The sequence below is a fragment of the Triturus cristatus genome, chromosome 10 (genome assembly GCF_964204655.1).
Source record: "Triturus cristatus chromosome 10, aTriCri1.1, whole genome shotgun sequence".
Taxonomy (NCBI): domain Eukaryota; kingdom Metazoa; phylum Chordata; class Amphibia; order Caudata; family Salamandridae; genus Triturus; species Triturus cristatus.
In genome coordinates, this window is record NC_140593.1 from 328008698 (window position 1) to 328030954 (window position 22257).

Sequence of the window (22257 nt, forward strand, 5' to 3'; positions counted from 1 at the left end):
AATGAAGATCCTACATGTGTATCTAAGACAAGATTAATTGTGGGTACACAGCGTGTGTTTACAGAAGAAGCATGCTGGTCCAGTGGAGCTATAACTCAAAGTGTGATGTGTGTACATGGATCCAGCTGACTGCTCGCCTGAAGATAAACACAGATAAACACTGCTTGCTCTGTACGTGTAGTCAGGAAGTGCCCAGAAGAATCATTGTGGAAACAGGAGCTTGCACAACAACCGTGTCGACAGACATATCTTTTAACAAACAAAAAAAAAGCATTTGTACACTAAGCAGAATACTGCATGTCTGCCAGCATAAGTTAATTCAAATATGAATATTTACTATGAACTTTTTGATAATTATTCAAAGCAATTTCAATCAACTGTTTTTAAATGCAGTGACTTTTTAAGCTTATTATTTAGTCACTCCAGGGTATAAACAAGATTTACTGAACGTATAAATCAGTTCACTTAGAGCAATGTGGGGTAGTGCCTTTTGCTCATGGTGTCAGATATAGGATTTGAAATTGATTTTGGGGAAACAGAAAATAAAAAGACCTTAATTGTCTTGGTCAATAACAGAGAGGCTACTGTAGGGGAATTGTGTGTTGCTGTGAAATTCAATTGATGTGTTTTTGAATGGTTTAAGGAGTAACATATTGGTGCTCAATTTATGGGTTGTGTGAATAGGGGAGTGAAGTGTGACACCAGAACAAATAACGCATGCACTACCCGTGAAGCTCTTCTGCAGCTTTGTTTTGTGGATGTGGAATAGGTTTAATGTATCTCACCAATTATTAGAAGTTGAGTTGTTAGGCCAAATATACTGTTATAGCATAGTTCGTTACAAAGAAGATAATGCTTTTATGTAATGGGTTCTCACAAAGTATGTTGTGACAGATGCCAAGACTAACTATGTGGGTCATTTATAATAAATGTATTAAAGCTGGAGTGTTTGTCTATTATGCAAATCTGTCAAAGCATAAAAGAGGCATTCTGGGACATGAGAAGTCTTGTATTTTTTCAAAGCAGGGAGATATTTTTTTGTAATGACATCATGAAATAAGAAAACTGGATGCATGGATGAATGAATGAATGATGATTTGTTTTATTAATTATACACTAAATACTAAAGATGGACATTAATAATGCTACTTGAGTACGTACCACGTGTACTGTATCCACACATCAGCTACAATATAAGCGACAAAGCTATGGAAAGAATTCTCTCAGAGTACAGGCCCAGATTACAGCCAAGCTGCATAATTGTCATGAAACTAGCTTAGATCCATGGGTTGCGTTTTGCCTCTAACTAATAATCAGAATAAGGACGGTTCAAAATAATGCAGATGGGGAGACAGAATCTTCTTCTGCTGGCTGCACTCTGGCTACTCTGATGCATAACTTGCACACTCCACATACTTGACCATTACCATGTATCAACTATGCCCACCACTTATGCTCTGGGTGGTCAGTCATCATTCTCTCTTGCAGAGGCTCCGGTGGATCAGTGTAGGCTGTCTAAATAGTTAAGTCAGGGGAAGGGTGTCTGAAATCTTGGGGATTTTAACCTGTGGTAATCGAGAAATAGAAGGACCAGACAAGCGAAAGACCAGGTTAGCCCATGAAGATCAATGCATTTAGGAATCAAAGTGATATCAAGACCGGAAATTTGACTGCTAAAGCTCAGCAGATTTAACAGGAAAAGAATTAGCAGTTGTTGGAAATTGGGTTACTTGTTTGGGGGGGGAGGGGTTAAACCCTACTCAAGCAGCAACCACGATCTCTGGCAAAATCCTTATCCCCTGGGATGATATTTAGATTGTTTGTACTCTGGACTTTGTTAATGATCACTCAAAGGGTATGCTTCAGGTGACAAACACACTCTGACCTCTGAAATGCGAGGGAGTTTGTTGAAGACAGCTTATCCTTAGCAGGGATCCATATCTCATCAATCATGACAAATGAATTTAGCAGAAGCAATATTAAACTCTTGTGAATTTGAAACAAACTTAATTTAACCCGGGACATGCTATAGAAACTCCCCATCGGAGCCAGTGGAAAATGAGTCATATCTCAAAGATTGTGCACTCAAAGGAGCTATTTGCACCTGCTTGTAACTCAAAAATCACTTCCAGTTCAGAGTGGGATGGTCCAGGAGAGGGGGCTGTGACTTTCAGTCCAGTAAACAAAAGTCCTATTGACTACATCATCATGCCTGTTACCGGGGCATGGCTTCGGCGCCGACGCAAGATGGCGGCTTCTCCCTAAGCTCTGTTACGAACCTGGAGCTTTATTGCTTTTTCAGCCTCTTTCACACTGTTTTGCCTGACTTCGGATGTGGCTGTTCCTTCCTGATCATTGGTGGTGAATTACTACACTGTTTCTGACTCATACAGGTGCATTTCTGGACCCGTGAGCCGTGGCAGTGATTCTCCTCACATTAACGCGAGCGGCCGCCATTTTAGGTCGCAGCGCTTACTTTACAGATTTTTGCCTTCTGTTTGTTTTTTCTCATACAATTTCTGCTGACTCCGGATGAGTCCTAACTTTTACAATCATTGACTGCCATTCCACTAACTTTTCCTACACCATGAAGGTCCGTTCCTGAACCCGTGAGCCGCAGTGGTTACTTTCCATTTCCAGACGCGGGCGACCACCATTTAGGTTGCGTTGCTCCAGCTAAAGGCTTCTGATAATGCATGGGTTTTTACTTCGCCTTGGCCACTATTGATATTATTAGTCTGTACTGGAATACTTTTTAGGCCCATTGGTGCAATTGTCCATGGTCTCCCCCTTGCTGGATGTTGTTTTCCATAGTGAAAGTTCTTTTCCCTACCTTGACTACCTTTATATTACATTATCAATTTGCAACAAGGGTCTACATCTTTAATACTCCTATTTTTCTACAAATACATCTAAATTGAGGTTATTTTGCTCTGTGACCTTTTTTCTGATTTATTGGTTCTGAGCTTAATATTTCCTCCTTGTTCTATGGGCCGGACTCGACCCTCTCTATGACCTACTTGAAGTCCTACTCATTATTGCAAGATGGCCAGTGACTTACACACCTCCTCCAAACCTCCTTTTTCGGGCACAAAATCAAAAAGAGCGAAGAACGACCCACCTTTTCCCATTTAATCTTCCCAGAATCCTGTCTTAGACTCTATTTTGGATGAGGATCGTGGTCTTCAACCGTTCATGTCCGCAACTAATGAAAAGCTACAACAAATTGAGGATCAATGGATTGTTATGGAGGGGAAGATGTCAGAATTAGAACAACGTGTGAGAGACCTTCAAGATATTTCTACCAAAATACCTATGCTAGAGCAAGAAACACAAAAGCGTAAGCTCCACACCAAAGACCTTGGAAACCGAAATAGACTAAATAACCTTCCCCTTTACGGTCTTCCCGAGAATATTGAGGGCTCTGATATTTTGTCCTTCTTGAAGCAATTTCTTCCCGATTTCCTGGATCTTCAATTTTCACCGCCTCTCGACATTCAACGTGCACATCACTTGGGCCGTCATCAACCTAATTCATCCAAACTACGTGGTATCATAATGCTCTTTTTGGAATTTACTGACCTGATGCGTGCCCTGAAGGCTGTCAAAGTTAAACGTCGCCCTATCTGGCCACAATCTTTCTATAATGCTCTTTTTGGAATTTACTGACCTGATGCGTGTCCTGAAGGCTGTCAAAGTTAAACGTCGCCCTATCTGGCCACAATCTTTTTATTTCACAGAATGTCTCCAATGCAACTAATGCACGTCAAAGAGAATTCTTAGCTCTTCGTCCTCAGATGAGACACTTGAACATTCAATATGGCATTCTTCACCCATGCCTCTGCAAGAACACCCATGAAGGTTCCTCACGTTCTTTCGATGATCCAGATAAGCTGAAAGTTTTGCTGCGTAGTATTTCCTCTCACAACATGGAAACTAATGCTCGAGTTCTTTTTCAGATTTTTGCTGTCTCTATTCTAATTACATACTTCTCTTTGTTCTTTACTAATCATCTTCTTCTTTCATTCTATTGTACTACTCCCTGTCTTTATCTATGCTGGTATCTAATTATCTTTAATTCTCTGTATGCGTTGTTCTCCTTTTCTCATCAGTCTTTATGTCTCCTTTTATTATGAGGTTTTTTGTAATTTAATCTCTTAGTTGCATCCTTGTTGCCATTCTTGTTCTCAACGTTAACATGCCTCTCAACTACCTGTTAACCGTTTCAATTCAGATCTGGATCTTTATCCTTGGTCTGTCCTCCATTTTTCTCCATCTTATTTTTTTCTCCCCACTTTCCTCTTTCTTGTATTGGCCTTTTTTTCTCTCTTCTTTATCTTCCCTATTCTTTCTTCTTGTTCTCACAGGAGTTTTTCTTATTCATTCTTCTTCCCTTTTCATTACCTTTTATTTATGTTATTTTTTGGTTCTCGTTAAATGGTGTCCATGTTATCCTATGGTTGTCCTTAAATGGTGTCTTTTTGTCTCTTTTATTGGTCTTGCAGCCCAATTTACCCGCTTCCATATACCTTTCCTCTCTTTGCAACATGTTTAATGTTGTCTCTTGGAATGTCCGTGGTCTGGGTCACCCCGTAAAGCATTAAAAGGTACTTTCTCATTTATTTAAACTTAATTCCCATGTAGCTTTTTTACAGGAAACGCATTGTAATGATATTGAGTCTTTTAAACTTAAGCGTCAATGGGTTAACCAGGTTATTTTTTCTCCTGCTGCGAAACGTAAAGGTGGCATTGCTATTCTCTTCCATAAATCCCTTAATGCTCAGATTTTGTCAACTCAGTGTGATACGAATGGACAATGGGTTTTGGTTGATGATGTTTTTTTTTTTTAAAAACAATCCCTTTTTTCAATATTTATGGTCCAGTCAAACTAGACCCTAAATTTTGGCATAATATTAAATTGAAGCTCTCTTCTATCCCTAACCCCAACATTATTATTGCCGAAGACTTGAATGATTTGTTGGATCCCTTTACTGACAGAAAATCAAAATACAAGTTTAAATCTAATAACTCCCACAAGGCTTTCCAATCTACCATTTCCTCTCGTCCATTCTTCGATGTATGGAGAACATGTAACCCTGACATATGTGAATTTACATTTTTCTCTAATGTACATCAAACTATGTCTCATATTGATTATGTTTTGGTTTCTAAATCCCTAGTACCCACTATTCAATCATCCGAAATTGTCTCTATTTTTATTTCTGACCATGCTCCTGTTTTGTCTTCCTTTGATATGTCCTTTATCACCACCAAACAGGGCAGATGGCGCTTTAATGATACTTTATTATCAGACCAAACATTTGTTTCAGAAGGGACCTCTTATGAATTAATTTTTCAAATCAACCAATCTCAAGATACATCTATACATAATAACTGGGATGCCTTCAAAGCTTCCTTCAGGGCTTTTACAATAGCCTACTCTGTCAAAAAGAAAAAAGCATTGAATGTTACATCTCTCTCTACCCTGCTACATATTAATACTCTTGAACACACTTACTTCACATCCAAATCCTCCTCGAGTTTAAAAGATTTAATTAAAGCTAAATCTACCCTGAATAAAATTGGTACGATTGACGCTTGTAATGTCCTTCTTAAAATCAAGTCCAAATATCATGGGGGCCAAAACAAGGCTGGTAAAATGTTAGACAATTATTTAAAAATTAAATCCGAGAGGAGGACTGTTGGTCCTGTTCATTGTGAACAAAATAATAAGATGTTGTCCTCAGTTTCCAACATTATTAATGAACAATTATATACTGAGGATACGGATCGCTCTGAAAGGGATAGTGAATCTTTTTTTCAGGGACTCCCTAATCCTCCCTCCTTTCCTGACATTCTTTCTTCTCTCAAAAATGTTATTTCCCCTCTGGAGATTGCTGATGTTCTTAAGTCCTTAAAAAAGCCATAGCTCCTGGCCCTTATGGCTCTTCTGTTGAGCTTCTTTCATTTTTTCCCCTCCATTTTAGTACCTAAATTACTTGATCTTTTTGTGTCATTTTTGTCTAACTCTAAGGCCAGCGGTTCTTTTTGAGAAGCCCTCATTATTATTATCCCCAAGCCTGATAAAGACCTCACCCTATGTAAAAATTACTGTCCCATCTCATTCATTAATTACGAATGTAAAAGTTTTGCGAAAATCTTTTTTGTCTCGTTTGGAGGACATTATCCCCCTTCTCATTAAACCTGACCATTCCGGTTTCATTAAAGGCAGGCTTGCATCTGATAATTCCAGAATGTTCTCAAATATTCTTACACTGGAGAAAAAATATTCTTCTCCCTTAGCAGCCTTGTCGCTTGATGGTGAAAAAGCATTTGATTGTATACATTGGCATTTTATGTTTTCCACCCTTCGTTGGTTTGGTTTTGGTCACAAGTCTATCTCTTTATTCAAACTATTATATACTGAACCATGTGCCTGTGTGTTTGTTAATGGCCATTTCTCCCCCTTTTTTAAACTTCACAGAGGCACTAGACAATGCTATCCCCTTTCTCTGATAATTTTCCTCCAATGTTTAGTACCTTTTCGTAAACTGGATCAGATTGTTTTTTTGTATATATTTAGATATATTTTTGTTTGTATTATCAAAAAACTCTTTACAAAAAAATTGTGTTTCTAATGAATGTTATCAAAATAATATAAAACGATTTGTACTGATTTACAACAGTTATAAAATAATACTAATTAATACAATTATTTTTTTTACAAAAAGGAAAAAGATCATGTATTTGTGTATCTGTATGTTAAAACTATGCAATGATTATATGTAGTTGTTAACCCAAGATTTAATCTATGGTAAAGAAATCTAGGTCTTAGGGGAGTTGTTCTTTGGTTTAGTCGTTTAGTCTTCCCCTCTTGCTCCCTGACCTTACACGCCTTTTAGAGGGGGTCCTTTTATTTACAAAAGTATGTCTAATCCTTTTACTTCCTTAGATCCTTTTTACAAGAGATTTCTTTATCTTCTAGTGTTTCTGGTTACAAGTTAAACTTTTCTAAAACAGAGATCCTACCATTAAATTCCTCTTGTTTTCATTATAGGTTTCATTAAACTAACTTTACATGGTGTCCCCAAAAGATTAAATATCTAGGAATCTGGTTCTTTCTACTATACCGGATATACTTGTTCATAATTTCTCTGCCCTAAAACTTAAACTCTAAAAATTACTATATTCCTGGTCTCCCCTATTTCTGACCTGGTGGGGTAGACTAGATACTATTAAAATGATGATTGTCCCTAATGTTTTTTAAACTTTCTATGTTACCCTTCAAAATTCCTAATTACTACTTTTCCCAAATAAGTTCTATTTGTACTAGGTTTCTTTGGAATAACAAATGTGCTTGCATTGCCCTACTGAAGCTAATTAGACCAAAAAATGATGGTGGTGTTTGATTTCCTGACTTCAAGTTATATCACACTGCTTTCTTATATCTAAAGATTATCATGATTCTCCCGTACCAAATTTGGTTGTTTTTTAGCGCTCTTTATTACATGAATTCTCTTTTTGAAATGTTGTTTCTATGTCCAATTGTACATTTAAATCTAAAAACCCTATTTCAAAATACACCCACCATTTATTACACACACTTTTTAACCATGGATCGGACCATCGTCAAGCCTTCCTTGCATCTTCTATTTGGTACAATAAATGTATTACATTTCGCCACAAATCATTTTATTTCAAACATTGGAAGGAAAAGGGTATTTGTGTGTATCAGTTGATTTCCCAAAACTCTACTTTATCCTTTCCACACTACAGGAGAAGTATGACCTTCCTGATTCTTGTCTCCATCAATATAATCAGTTAACTCTTGTGCTTAAGTCATATTTATTAAATAACAACTTCACACCTGATGTTACACCATTCACTCCTGTGACACCATTGTACAATGTTCATAATGACTCCATCCATAAAGCTTCCTTTATATACAAATCTCTTTCTCTCCCTGCCACTATGAGAAGCAAATCCTCTATTGATTTTTTTATGAGAGAAAGACATCTCAATCATTAGCCATCCAGCATTGGGACCTATTGTGGAGAAAAATATTTAAAACTTTTAAAGCTGCCAATATTACACAATCTTTATTTTTTATTTATATAGAGTTCTAATTACTCACAAAATTGACCCATCTATTTCTCCCTCCTGCTGGTCATGTCTTTCCTCTGATGGTACTTTGACACACTTACTTTATTATTGTCCTAACGTTATTGAATTTTGGAAATCCATTTGTGCAAAATATTTATTGATTTTCTCATGTAATATTCAACTTTCTATCCAGAATGTTTTCTTCCGTACTTTATCTAATGATTTTGAAAATCTCTCTTCAAGGCCTGTCTTACTTGACTTGTTTCTTGCTTTTAAAGTTATTTTATCATGTTGGAAAGACAATTCAGTTATCTAGTATAACTTGGTGGAACTTTATTTGTGATGAACATAGAATATCAACTGTTTCTTCTCAATCTCATCGGACTTACTTTGGCTTCCTTTTACTACTTTCCTATCTTCACACTCATCAACTCCCTAATAATTATTTTCTCTCTTCTTCCCCTTCTTCCTCCTGTCTTTCTCTCTTTCCCTTTCTTCCTTTCTCCTACTATCCTTTTTGTACAAAAATTATTTTAATGCATAAATAACCTTTCATGTTTGCTCTGCTTATTATTATACTTATATTCCATATTACCATGTTTGTTTTTTATGGTATCACTTATTCATATGTATCTATTTAATGTTATACTCTGTTAAATAAAGTATAATTTGCTTGTGTTTTGTAGTGTTTACTATCCCTTTATTTTTCATAAAAAAATATTTAAGTAAAAAAAAAATCATGCCTGTTACCATATTCCATGTATAGTCGCTGTACAAATATTAGGAGTCAGTGTCCCCTGGGACACTGTGCTGTCTTCAAATAACTGGGGATGACGTCACAGATATTTTGGTACAATAGATGCACATAATGAGTGAGTGTGGAATGAACTACCTCTTAGTCTTGCAGGTCAGATGATAGACATTCAAGAGGAAAAGAAGTGGTGGCTGAGTAAATATTGTTATTTTAGGATCCTAAAAAAGGGCTATTCTCTTTTTTTTTGGGAGTTGAACAGACGGGTGATAAGCTTTAATATGTGGGATTCCAACTCTAAAATCATGGTCACCGTAGATGTTGTAATGAAAGTAGGGAAGGGGCAGATGGTGAGAGGTCAAACTCAGTGACCCCCTTGGGGTGTTGCTGGAAACTATATTCTTATTGTTGATGATTTTTTGTCAGGGAAGACAAACTCCAAAAAGCAAAGCCTGCAGGTTTAGTGCTGTTCAAACATATACCGAGTAGGATGTATAGGACACGTACATAAGAAAGATGCATATTATCAATAAATGACCACAAAAGGATATCATAGCTGTTAATGAGAAATGAAGGGAGCAAAAAGAGGGGATGAGATAAAGAGAAGACTTGAAGTGCCCTACAGGAAAAGATGGTGGGACTGGTTAATTTGGTGGCTCCTAGAAAACAGAACAGGTTTGAACTTTTGAGTCAGGTACTAAAGCCAGAAAATAAAGCCTTTCTAGCATGATCTTGAGGTGTATGGTGTCAAAAACTGAGAAAAAACGTAATTCAGAGAATAAAGGGTTTGTATTGTCAGAAGCACACAGGGACTTGCAAAACACAAAGAAGAATCTAGCTTTTTGAGAGATAACAAAAGGCTATTGGTCTAAGATTGGGCTTCTTCAAGATGGGATTTGCACTTGATACACTGGAATACTCTAGTTTACTATTCAAGTCTATGAGTGTGTAAGTTACAGCAAACTTCTTAATGCAAGTTTTAGGGGGCAAGACTGTCAGACGTTGAAGAGAGAACAGGAAAGGTTTGCCTAACTCATAAATAAGGGTTTTCATTTTGCCATTAGTAAACAGTACATCTGGTAGTACAACTAGAGAGTGGAAAACTCTCTAGGGTCTTTTGTTCAGGGTGGCAAGTACTACTAAGAAATGGCCTCACCATAGGGTAGATACTGTGGCCAATGAATGCAATTACTGGTTTTCACTACAGATTAAATTAATTGTATTGAATTTATTGTGGTAGAACGATAGAGGGGTAGGCATACGAAACAAGTGTTATAAAATAGCACCTTAAAAGGTAGAAGGCCTTGCCTCTAAATTTCTTGGGGTGTTATACCTGCGAATTAACCAGACAAAAAACAACAAAAGAATGTAAGGCCGCAGCTACAGGATAATGGAGGGGGGGGGGGGGGACATGTTCGCTCATGTAATGAGCAATGCCTTACCAAAACTACAGAGCAGGTTCCGGTCCACACACTCTTGGTCAACTCAGGAGTCTGAGAAAGGTCGACATGTTTATGTTGGAAAGTACACCACACATGAAGCTGTGTGTGATCAAACCTCTGAGTGACAAGAGTGCCATACATGAGAACATCAATGAACCAAGATGAAAAAGTATGAATCTTTAGTGACAATGTTCTAATCAAGAGGTGACCCGACATAATATAATCACACATTTAGCCAAGGCAGTATCGCTTACGTCCATTTATCTTGTTTTTGTTTGTTTTTTGGGAGAGGGAAGGAGAACATTGGCAATCCTAACTTTAAATGTGTAGCTATGGACATTTGATGAAAGAAGCTTGCTATGACACAGGGTTATTTTTACTCAAGTCCTTTTGCACTTTGAGAAGTCCCTGTAACACAACTGAACTTTTGAAGGTACTTACTACAAAATAGCTAGCTGGTTGCATGCTATCAAAAATATAACAAACAATTTCAGCAGTCCCACTAAATGTAGAAGTAAATCCAAGGGAGAACAACTCCTAATTTCCTTCTGGATGTTTTATGAAGCGGGCCCCATATTAAGCCTCCTGGCTCCATAATGAGATATCATGTGGAACGTGTGTAGGTGTGGTCCATTGGAGTTCATACAGCTTGCTGACAGCATACCCCAAGCTCAACTATTTTTTTCCGCTTAGCAGTGACCGTCTACACAGAATCATTGCTACTAAGAGGGAAAGCTACGGGTACAAACCAGATTATAAATGCCGAGGAGGAGTGCCTCAATGGAGCCTCTACTTTGCAGATCCCGGCTAGCTGAAACGGTGAGGTAGCACCAGATAAACTCCGGAAGGAACTGGAGTGTGAAGCGCCGAAGCCTTTCTTCTCCGCTCCGGTAGAACTCAAAGAGCTGATGGCACACAGGTTCCAGCAACTGAACGGGAAAACAAAACAACATTTTTGTTTCAATGGTTTTTATGGTTTCTTTTTGAAAAAAAGAAAATTAATCACATTAGCCTCCGATGGATGCAACTACCGAAAAACCAACTGCCAAACACCCTCCCAAGTTCCCACCTACCACTTGAGACCGTTCTTAAAAGAGTTCATCACTCGTCAGTCTTCCTGGGCCACAGACGATTCAAACCAAGGAACCGAGAGAGATCAGTTAGTCCCAGGGCTTGCAGGATTTGTTGGCAACTCCTACCTCTGTAATCCTTCTTAAATAGGAAAGGAGAGAGTTCCATGGTTTAGTGAAAAGTTTAGCTGTATCTGCTAAGTCTTAAGATATTTTCTCATGTCCCAATGGATACCAAACTTTATGCAACCAAAGCTCCTATGTAGGCCACAAACGTTTACCCCAAAATAGATAGAATAGAGTGTTTGTAGCCATATGGAGTTGTGGAATCCTCTTGCCAGCTGTGGAAGGAAATGGGTCCAAACCCTCTAATGGCTTTCCAAGCAACGCCAGATCAGGTAGCTTATCTATGTGCTGACCGTGGATCTTTGAGATGGCGGAGGAGATCCTATCCGTAAAGTCCCCCAGGTGGGGGCAACACCACAGGATCTGCACTGGAGAGCCCACTTCCTCGCTTCCCCACAAGCAAGCATTAGAGTGTGTGGAGCTGGAAGTGCTTACTTTGAGCCAGTAGTTTCCAGTGCTCGGTACTGGCCCTTAATTGTCAACATTGGCACTTATGACAGTCTGCCACATGGTGGTGCTGTTTGTCTAACTCGGAAATTAGGAATTTTTCCAAACGGTAGGAGTTCCCTAGTGGTGTTTGCTTTGATGCAGCTCTGGGTGACCCAGTGTGGGATCTATGGATAGTGAAATCGCTTGGTCTCAGTGATCTCATACACGTGTTTGATGTCCTCAACAGGCTTCAAACTACCCCCAGAGTAAAAGTCCCAGAGGCGAAAGCATCCCTTCTACCTAAAAACCTGAAAGTCACAGATTGATGAAAAATAAAAATTTAATCAATCTGGGGTTTACTTACAGTGGAATGGGGGGGGGAATGTTGCACACCTTTTTAAAATAATAATGATCTTGGTTACTCAACCTTAGACATTAGCGTGGATTTGGTTTTACTTGAAGGGTGACTTACTAACTTTTTGACTTAACACCAGCATTGTTATGTAATGATACCACACAAAAGCTTTTTGAATTTGACATCATATATGTTTTTATGACAGGTATAGCCCCTGATGAAGGGAGCTTCTTGTCCCGAAATGCATTGGGCGAAGACTCTCAAGCATTTATGACTTGGAAATTGAATTGTTTAACATAATATCTGATTGTTATATTGACATGCATAATGGATTGAAAATAATATATGCATTGTAAATTATGTTATCATTGATGATTTTGATGAACAACAAAGTATGAGATTAAATACTTGAAAAGTGAAATCGAATTCTGTTAAAGACTTTTATAAATGAAGTATATCTTTCATGCAGTGCATGCTTGTGCCCAAGTTACTTTTCACTTGGCCCCTTTTTTCATTTCGTTTACTTACAGTGGCCTCAACAAATCCTACTCTCAACAACCTTTTAATTACTGCCATTCCCTTACACCATCAACTCGAAAAGTACTTGTACAGGTCCGAACTAGAAGCTGCACCAAATTCAGTCAACAGCACTATCATCATCTGTGGTGACTGCAGAACATTTACGAAGGCAAGTTTGACAATAAGACACATCTTCTGCGTACTGCTGCAAATAATCCCAGAAGAGAGTTAGTGTGTACACATCGTTGTCCCTCACAGTGTTGCATCAGGCTCAAAGGAGTAGAACTGCTGATTATTGTGGCTGGGCTCAGAACAAAGACATTCCAGAAGAATTCAGACTGTTCACAGAGACTCAAGTAAACGCCGGAGGGTCACTCAACTAACCCAAGGTAAGTATTAAAGGTCACTTAAAGGCCAAGACACGTGCACACAAAAGTGAGAAGACTGGGGAATCTATGGTTTCCCTTCAAGGCAGCACACAGTCCGCCCACAAAGTAACCTCTCACCACGTTACTAACCTTTTGAATCTCAAGCCTCCCTGAATCACTGCCATGGTTGATGCAAGGACCACCTAGTATGAGCGGGGCAGCAGCATTAATGCTGCAGAACAATACACAACATGTCCATTCAGCATATACACAAGTCTGCAACAAGGAAGTTGTCAGTGGCTCGGATATATACAACTACTACAGAGTCCCATTTACATTTAAAATGGAGAAGATGTGATATTAAAAAGATATAGGGAATCAAGAGCATACTATGAAATGTAAAACAAACAAGTGCATGCATAATATAAAAATATATATACACACTCACACATACACATACACACACACACACACAAAGCAGGAGTTTGCAAACATTTGGCTTTCATCTAATTTCCTTCACCGCACCTAGTGCAGGACAAAGTTACTTACCTGCACTCCTTTCTATATGTCTGAATACATACTGCAAATGAACGTACTCTCCCAGTCTTTGAATTCATGGCTCAATGCCTGAAACAAATCATTTTAATGGCAGGACATACTATGATCTGGCTCCAGGGAATTCTGGATTGTCAATCAGATTGATTATATGAAATGTCAGAGAACTAAACATCCCAGTTAATCCAGTGAGGTCTTGTGCGTGCCTCAACAGACACGTCATATTGGGAAAATTCACTGCAGGGTCTGGCGATGTGCTACACTTATACTGGGGATGCAGCGATCCAGGCTGAGCTCCTCTCAACACTGTTAGAATTTACTGAAAAAGCCTATCTGGAAGTAAAGTTTTGGGGCAAGCACACCCCACCAGGGTCTATGTAGAACGTGCATGCCCCAGTAGATCCCTAGTGAACAAAATTCGTCACCCAGTGTGCCTCAGATGAAATTATGGAGAGACAAGTACTGGGGGACAGAGTTTATGACACTCGCCACACCCTACGCAAGTTCTCCACATTCTACTTAAACCTACATGCAACGTACATTGCAGCTGCTGATGATACTGTTACCTTTCTTTGAGTAAGTGGTGCCAGCATGGCTATAAAACACACACCTTAAACATTTAATAGTGCAAACAACGCTAGATGAAATCACAGCTGTAATCTTGGACAGGCGAGGAGTGATGGTCTCCCTGTGAGTTGTATAAAGAATATTAAGACGTCCCAACACCACATCATCTCCAGGTATACGAGGAGGCGGCACAGGCGTCCTCCCTCCCTGGTTGTGTAAGATGCTTCTGGTGGCTCTAGGCAAGCCTGGTACACCAACCACCCTCCATCCCGGTGTTCCATTTAGGCCCCTGTCACTGGTCAACAAAACGGCCCATATAATTCTGGGGAAGGATCCTGACTGTTCGCTATCCCTTACCAGCTATACTCAGAAATTGAAGCAGTCGCTGTTTTATAGTGATTTGTTCGATTCAATTGAATATCACTATTTGTTTGCTGTTCTGGAGAGAACTGGAATAGGAAAGGACTTCCTAAAATTGATCAAATTTGTTATACGTAGAACCTAGCGCTCAAGTTCCATCAACAATACTCTTCACATACAAATTCAAATAAAAAGAGGAATAAGACAGTTATGCCCACTCCAGCCAATCCTATTTGCCATTGCAGTCAAACCACTAGCTAGCAGTAATTACATAAACACAGGACTATATGTGACATAAATCTGTCTTAATCTTCTTTCCAATAAGAATGTGGAAGGGCTCGCAAATGTAAATAACTGGGTAAGACTTTAGACATGGTGGGAAGGAAAACATGGCGTCCATTTTTGCCTCATTTCTTAAAGGACAAGAATTAAAAAAAGTTAGAAGTAACTGCAAAACAAAAAATGGGAAAACATTATCTGTAAGAACTGAAGGGCAGAACCAAAACAGAACAGTAGCCAGAAAAGAGAACCAGCAATGCAAGGTCTGCTCGCAAATGTAAATAACTGGGTAAGACTTTAGACATGGTGGGAAGGAAAACATGGCGTCCATTTTTGCCTCATTTCTTAAAGGACAAGAATTAAAAAAAGTTAGAAGTAACTGCAAAACAAAAAATGGGAAAACATTATCTGTAAGAACTGAAGGGCAGAACCAAAACAGAACAGTAGCCAGAAAAGAGAACCAGCAATGCAAGGTCTGCTCGTAAGAAACCGGTGCACAGTTCCGAAGTCAAATTTGGGCATTCCCACACACCTGTTGGCAGCTGCAATTTCAAACCGTTGAGACGTCTTCGTCAGATATTCAGAACAGCACAGGAACAGCGATTTATACAAATCTTCTGTGCCCTTGAGGCTCAAGCATGCCATCTTTTGTCAGAGCTGTAAAGTGTTTGCCAAGTACTAACAAAAGAAGCACGTAAAACGAGTAAATAGGATTTAACTCTACCTCTAAAGGCTGCTTGGCATCAACTGGGCAGGTTTCCATTCACACCGTCCAAAAAGGGTAGGAACAAACGTCAATGTTGTCAACAATCAGTCACCTCTGTTTACATTTATTAATTATTGTGTAGTTTGTCATTTCAAACGCATATTTTAAAGCAGCCTTGATTGAAGTGTAATATTTTTTTTCTATTTAGTGAGTGTGCACGAAATAAGGTGTGCACGTTCTTACTGCGTAAATCAAGGGTTGTAATGCCTCTGCTCCCTGTGAGCGGCACCAAAGCACGTAACGCTGGTCCTGGGGTGTACACGGACTTCTACCATGGTTGTGTAAGAATGCGTGATGATGTCATCAGTTGCTGCACTGAGGTGGGCGAGCCACCGAAAGCTCGACCCAGGTTCGAGCCTGGAGTCTGGCTCTAGCTCAGCTTGAGGCCCTGTTGAAACCTCAAACCTATAACGAGCCGAGCTTTCACGTGGCTTCTGCCTACCACCTAAGCTCTACCCCGAATGTAGCATAAGGGCTGGAGTTGCCGACTTTGTAACTGGAGAACAAGGTTCAAGCCTCGGCTTGGCTCAACATCCCATGATTGTGGTCAAAATCACGTTTCTCTCCTTGTACCTAACAAATTAATATGCCCTTGTGTAATGCTGCTGCCCGCGTCACACGCAGAGGGACATCAGCAGGGCAGCCTTCTAGTGGCCGCCCGTCGGAGCCTCACCCCCCCCCCCCCCCCTGCTTCGCCTCGTAGCGAGGCCGCGCCTCGGGAGGGGAGGCCCCCAATGGGTTTGCCTTAGGGAGGCGTGCCAATAGGGTGGGCGAGGCTAGACCCCCCCCCCTTTTAGGCGCCTCACCCCCTCAGTTCTGCCTCTGCTTCCTGCGCCGCTCCTCCTGGCCACGCGAATTGTCGCCTTTTGAACACGCCGTCTGGAGATGTCCTTAGCTTGGGTCCGGGAGCTGCAAGATAGTGCGGTGAGTGTGCCCCCCATCTCTGCTCCTCGGGGCGAGACACCAGGTTGACCTCGCCTGGCGGGGGCAGCCTTACCCGGACCGGTAGCGGGCTTGTCCGGTTTAGCGCTGGAGAAGTGGCAGTGAGCTGACCCAAGGCAGGTCTTTTCCCCTAGGTCTCACCCCTAAGAGGCAGTTTTCCCTTGGGGTCACTCTTCTTCACACAGCAAGCCCCCACCCTCCCCAGCCGTATTCCGGCTGCCCGCCAGAGGTCCACGGGGACCGAGTGGGCTGAGCGGTGCCAGGGCCGGGAGACGGGCATCTACTCCCGGGTACGCGCGTGAGTTGGGGGCAAGGTGGGACAATCTCCTTGTTTATGTATTGTAGGAAGGTGACGGAGGCTGTCACTGTTGTTTGATAGGCACCAGGGCCAGATGACATTTAAGTGCATTGTGTGCTGGAAACTAAGGAGCGGGTCCATTTGGTAAGCGCAGGAGCACGGGGGGCGTTTCTAGATCTAAAAGGAAAGTAGAGACAACCGAGTTAAGTTCCAGTGCAAGGCCACATTTGGTAGGGCAATTCCAGGCGTAAAGCATTAGCCAGCCAGCCCTGGGAATTAGGCAGGCGTACGATTAGCTAAGATTTTTGTTCAAACTGAGGGAGAGCATATCGAACATAATTAACTGTGGAACCAGAAAAAGCTTTACAAAGCAATACTGTAGATTTCCGGTAGAATGCTGTATGGATAGGCTTCAGGGATAAGGCCATGACCTTTCTGGAAGGGGCATCTTCTTCGACCTGTGTCGAACTGGGAAAGGAAGTAAGGCGGGCTCGATAACTCTGTATTCTACCTGCGTTGGCACATCTTGTCAGGAGTGATTGTCAAAGGTTCTGCCTTCAGCCAGTCTAGGTTAACACCCATCCACTCCAAGCTAATTGTTCATGGTGATATTGGGCCGCATATACACAGCCCAGTATCAGGCCCCTGGGGTTGTCAGTGTCGTGAATTACTAAATTCTACTGCACTGGAGGTGTGACCGGGTTTTACACTAGCAGAAGTTTGGGAGTGCAAGCCTCCACCTAGGGGGGGGGGGCTGGCTGAATTTGATGAACTACTTCAAACGTTTCACAGCACTGCACGTGGGAGAGTGTCAATTACCTGTGCATACTTCAACCAGACACCCCAGAATGAGTGTCAATTACCTGTGCATACTTCAACCTGATACCCCAGAATGGCAGGCCCTCATCTACATGGTAGTAATTGAGAGAGCAGAGAGCGACCATACCTCTTGAATTTTGCACTTAAACTTTCTAGTAATGGGAAGGGCTTAACACCTTCTGAAATGAGCATGACCAGAGATGTGCTGCCTTCCACTGACATTTGACAGTAGGGAGTCAATGGCCAAAAAGGTAAGCATGGCAGAGTTAGCAGTTTTATCGATTGTTCATTTATTTGGACTGGCATGCTGTAGGAAGGTGGGATCGTCTCAGCGAATCACTTGCCAACAATGCTGTCACCAGCTAAGGTTTGTAGCAGTAACCATTCAGAGACAGTGACATGAAGCAGCCAGGGACAGTGAGCATATGTTTCCCGTGTGCTGGGTGAGAGCACATAGACAGAGGCTGTTGCCCCCATACTTGCTGATGCTCACAGCTTTAAGGGCCCTTCCCCTCATTAGATACCCGTGATGTCAGCTTGTGTTTATATACGTAGGGAAAGCGGTGGACTCACACGATACCTTCACCCTGCTTATTGTGCTATAGCTGTTGGGAACACAATTCTAAGCCAGGAAGGCCCCATATTTGGCCAATTGAAAATTCTTAACAGGATTGCAGGTCCATAAACGCCTAGTTCACCAATGCCATATTTTCCAGCCTGAGAAACAGATTTAGGTGTTGCTCTTCTCGCTCAGCCTTTCCTGGAGCCAGGGAGTTGGGAAACGTTCACAAATTTGGGTCCTCGAGCTGAGAGATGCATTCTTCGGCAGCTCAGTCAGTCACATTGGCTTTATCGGGAGTTATCAATACATCACCTTTGTAGACAAAGTGGAAATTAAACTTTCTTCGTGCTACGATATGAAGGGAAGTGATGGAATGAAGCATTTCAGCTATGGTTCAATTCTGGCTCCATATGTAGGTGCCAGATCTTCCCATAATTACGTTAGGAAGATCTGCAGTGGCATCGCTAAGAAAGTTAGGAACACCATTCACGTCTAAGCTGATCGGCAGTGGGGCCAAAAGACATCCTTTGTTAGTCTGCCCTGGGCTTCTGAGTAATGTTGCAAATTAATGCCGTCATTTACGGGTTACAGAACAGGACCCATAATTTAGCCCACTAAAAGCTGGCTCGCAGGGGCAGGGCACCTATAACAGCGAAGGGAGAAAGGGGGGCTCTGGCAGCGACGGAAGCCTCCCCAGAGCTGTGGCGGAGTTACAGGGCGATCTGGAGGCAGAAGGGTACAGTAAGGGTACCTCTGCGACAGGCGGTACAGTAAGGGTACCCCTGACAGGCACAGTAAGGGTGCCCGAGCCAAGGTCCGGGAGCCGAAGGAGGTTCTGGGAAGACCGCGACGGCGCCCCGTTAGTCCTTCGGGCGGTTGGGGGGCCTGACCAACTGGGGGTGTGCCACAACACGCTCCGCCCCTGTCAAAAGGGGCGGGAGTAGTAAACAGATCACGTGATCCAGTGGATGATCTGAAAATATGTGCCGCACTGCCGGGCATCGACCCACCGTGCGTGCTGACTCGCCAGGCGGGCGGAGCAGCGAGGGGCTGCTTGCCCTGGATCGCCCGTAAGATAACCCACTTATCGTCATACTTATGTTGTAAGAAATAAACCTGCAGCAGTTCTTCACCCACAATGAAAGTGTCAGTGTAATCCTTGGGTGACGTCTGTGCATGCGTGTTGAGTGGAGCGGATGACGGTGTGGTCACTATGCCGCTGCCCGCGTCCCACGCAGAGGGAAATCAGCAGGGCAGCCTTCTAGTGTCCGCCCGTCGGAGCCTCCCCCCCCCCCCTGCTTCGCCTCGTAGCGAGGCCTCGGGGAGGGGAGGCCCCCAATGGGTTTGCCTTAGGGAGGCGTGCCAATAGGGTGGGCGAGGCTAGACCCCCCCTTTTAGGCGCCTCACCCCCTCAGTTCTGCCTCTGCTTCCTGCGCCGCTCCTCCTGGCCACGCGAATTCCCACCCTTTCCGCTTACCCCGCGCAGCGGAGGCAGCGCGCTATTGTAATGTTTTAATGTTTTTCCTTGCGTTGCAGGCGGAGTTACAGGGCGATCTGGAGGCAGAAGGGTACAGTAAGGGTACCTCTGCGACAGGCGGTACAGTAAAGGTACCCCTGTCAGGCACAGTAAGGGTGCCCGAGCCAAGGTCCGGGAGCCGAAGGAGGTTCTGGGAAGACCGCGACGGCGCCCCGTTAGTCCTTCGGGCGGTTGGGGGGCCTGACCAACCAGGGGTGTGCCACAACACGCTCCGCCCCTGTCAAAAGGGGCGGGAGTAGTAAACAGATCACGTGATCCAGTGGATGATCTGAAAATATGTGCCGCACTACCGGGCATCGACCCACCGTGCGTGCTGGCTCGCCAGGCGGTCGGAGCAGCGAGGGGCTGCTTGCCCTGGATCGCCCGTAAGATAACCCACTTATCGTCATACTTATGTTGTATGAAATAAACCTGCAGCAGTTCTTCACCCACAATGAAAGTGTCAGTGTAATCCTTGGGTGACGTCTGTGCATGCGTGTTGAGTGGAGCGGATGACGGTGTGGTCACTATGTAGCTGGTGTTCGCCTAAAGCACTCCAATTGCGACGAACAGTTGATCTCGCGCTATAAAAAAGGGGCAGAAAAATGCACACAGAGGTAAAAACAAAGATTAACTTTACAAGAAGGGACAAATAGATACACATTTAGTGGATGATCTGTAAAAAGCGAAACCAGAAAACCTGGATAAATTGTGGCTCCCCCGCATAAATTGTGTGATCTCAGGCAAATGTTTTATTTAACCAACACTTTGGTTTCTTCATATTTGCGTATGGAAGAACTTAAATATATGAGTTCAGAACAGCAGCTGCACAGAAACCAACTGTGTCTGATTTATCAGATTATAAAATTGCTCTATAATAACCTGGCCATATACAGATTACACATGAAAACTGTCTGGCCTCTTGGTTCACTAATGACACTGTCGCCATTGCGGGGATGGGGGCAGGAATGGTTCCAACTTCATGTTTAAAATATATTACTTTTGATAAGTACTCTAAGTACAGTGTTACAATGTGACATATTAATGTCAAAGCTTGCACATTGAAAATAAATCATCTTTTTGGAATTGTGAAGAGACTATCATATTTAATATGTTTACCGTATGATTTACATCGAAAACATTTTCTGGGCTCAGCTCGTGCACGGGCACTAAGAGCCAAGCCAGACCCTTGGCTCGGCTCTGGCTCGGCTCGCCCACTTCAACAGCTGCAACGAGCACAGGTGTGGACTCGCTGGAGGTGTGCATGGCCCAGACTGCTACATGAAAGTATATGGTGAAAGGAGTTGTCCCGGGTAACTTGACATGGGCTTCGACGGAGCGCTATCGATGCGTGCGCCAGTTTCATAAATGTGAAACGAGAACGACATCTGGAGTTTCTCAGAGGAAGGGGTGCAGACAGACTCAGGGGGTGTCTTGCTGTTGATGATTTTAAGTACAGCTTGTTTGCCCTGATGGATGCTTCACAAGAGACAGACACTATTACCTCCTTTTCTCGCAGATTTCACTAATCGGGGAAAACACCATTTTTTTTGCTTTGTCCCAAGGTTGGGTAATCTGCAACTCAAGGGCTCCCCACAGGGAAGGGTTGGTTTTCTGCTCTGTGGGTCACTGGTAGTCCTAGAGGAGAGCAGCTTTCTTCACCAATCTCGGAAAAATGTGATCATCTGCAGAGAGATATATGAATTTGAGGAAGCTTTTTACAAATAGTCCTTTACATTGTTTATTGCTTTTCACATGGGTGTGGATTGTTTGTCTGGTGTAATACATCTCAAGTGTTGCAGGCTCTTCCCTTCCCGGCAGGGTGCATGGATTGCACATGCAAGCACAACGAGTCACCAAAACGACAGAGGTACAAACGGTGTCATTACAGGCCCTCTGATACCCACAATGAGGTAAGAGGAAATTACATCACATTGCCTTTGACACTCATGACATTAGAGGAAGTACTCATCTGCTCCCCCACATACCTAAACCAGTTGCGGCCGGCATGGCTCACGGGTGGGGGCCGGGCGTGGAGTGGGGGTACGGGCGAGTGGTCACGAGGGAAGGGGGGGTCACGCGGGGAGAGGGATTTAAATGTAAAAAAAATTGTTTAAATAACACTTGCCTTCACAGCTGTGTCTGCTCCTGCTTTCCTGCCTCCGCAGGAAGCAGGCAGCCTCCCTCCCCTCCCCTAAGCCAATCACAACGCTGCAATGGCGGCGCTGTGATTGATTGGGACGCCGACTGCAAAGGCGTCTATGCGGAGGCCATTTTCTCCATGTAGGCTGCATGCAGCCTACATGGAAAAAAGGGAGAGTGAGCATGACTCGTTTGGCAAGGAAAATGGGAGCTGTGACACCAGTGGGGCTGCAAAATAAAACCACAATTTGGGTGCAGGGGCCCCACTAACCCCTGAGGCCCGGTGCC

General features: G+C 42.6%; 1 protein-coding gene across 1 annotated transcript in view; it reads right to left on the reverse strand.

The window, feature by feature from the left end:
• Positions 1 to 22257, reverse strand: part of HYCC1 (hyccin PI4KA lipid kinase complex subunit 1) — a 410819-nt gene that overhangs the window by 230467 nt on the left and 158095 nt on the right. Inside the window, exon 4 of the mRNA XM_085631524.1 lies at positions 11046 to 11225. Coding sequence (XP_085487650.1) covers positions 11046 to 11225 — 180 coding nt within the window. The remainder of the gene's footprint in view (positions 1 to 11045; positions 11226 to 22257) is intronic.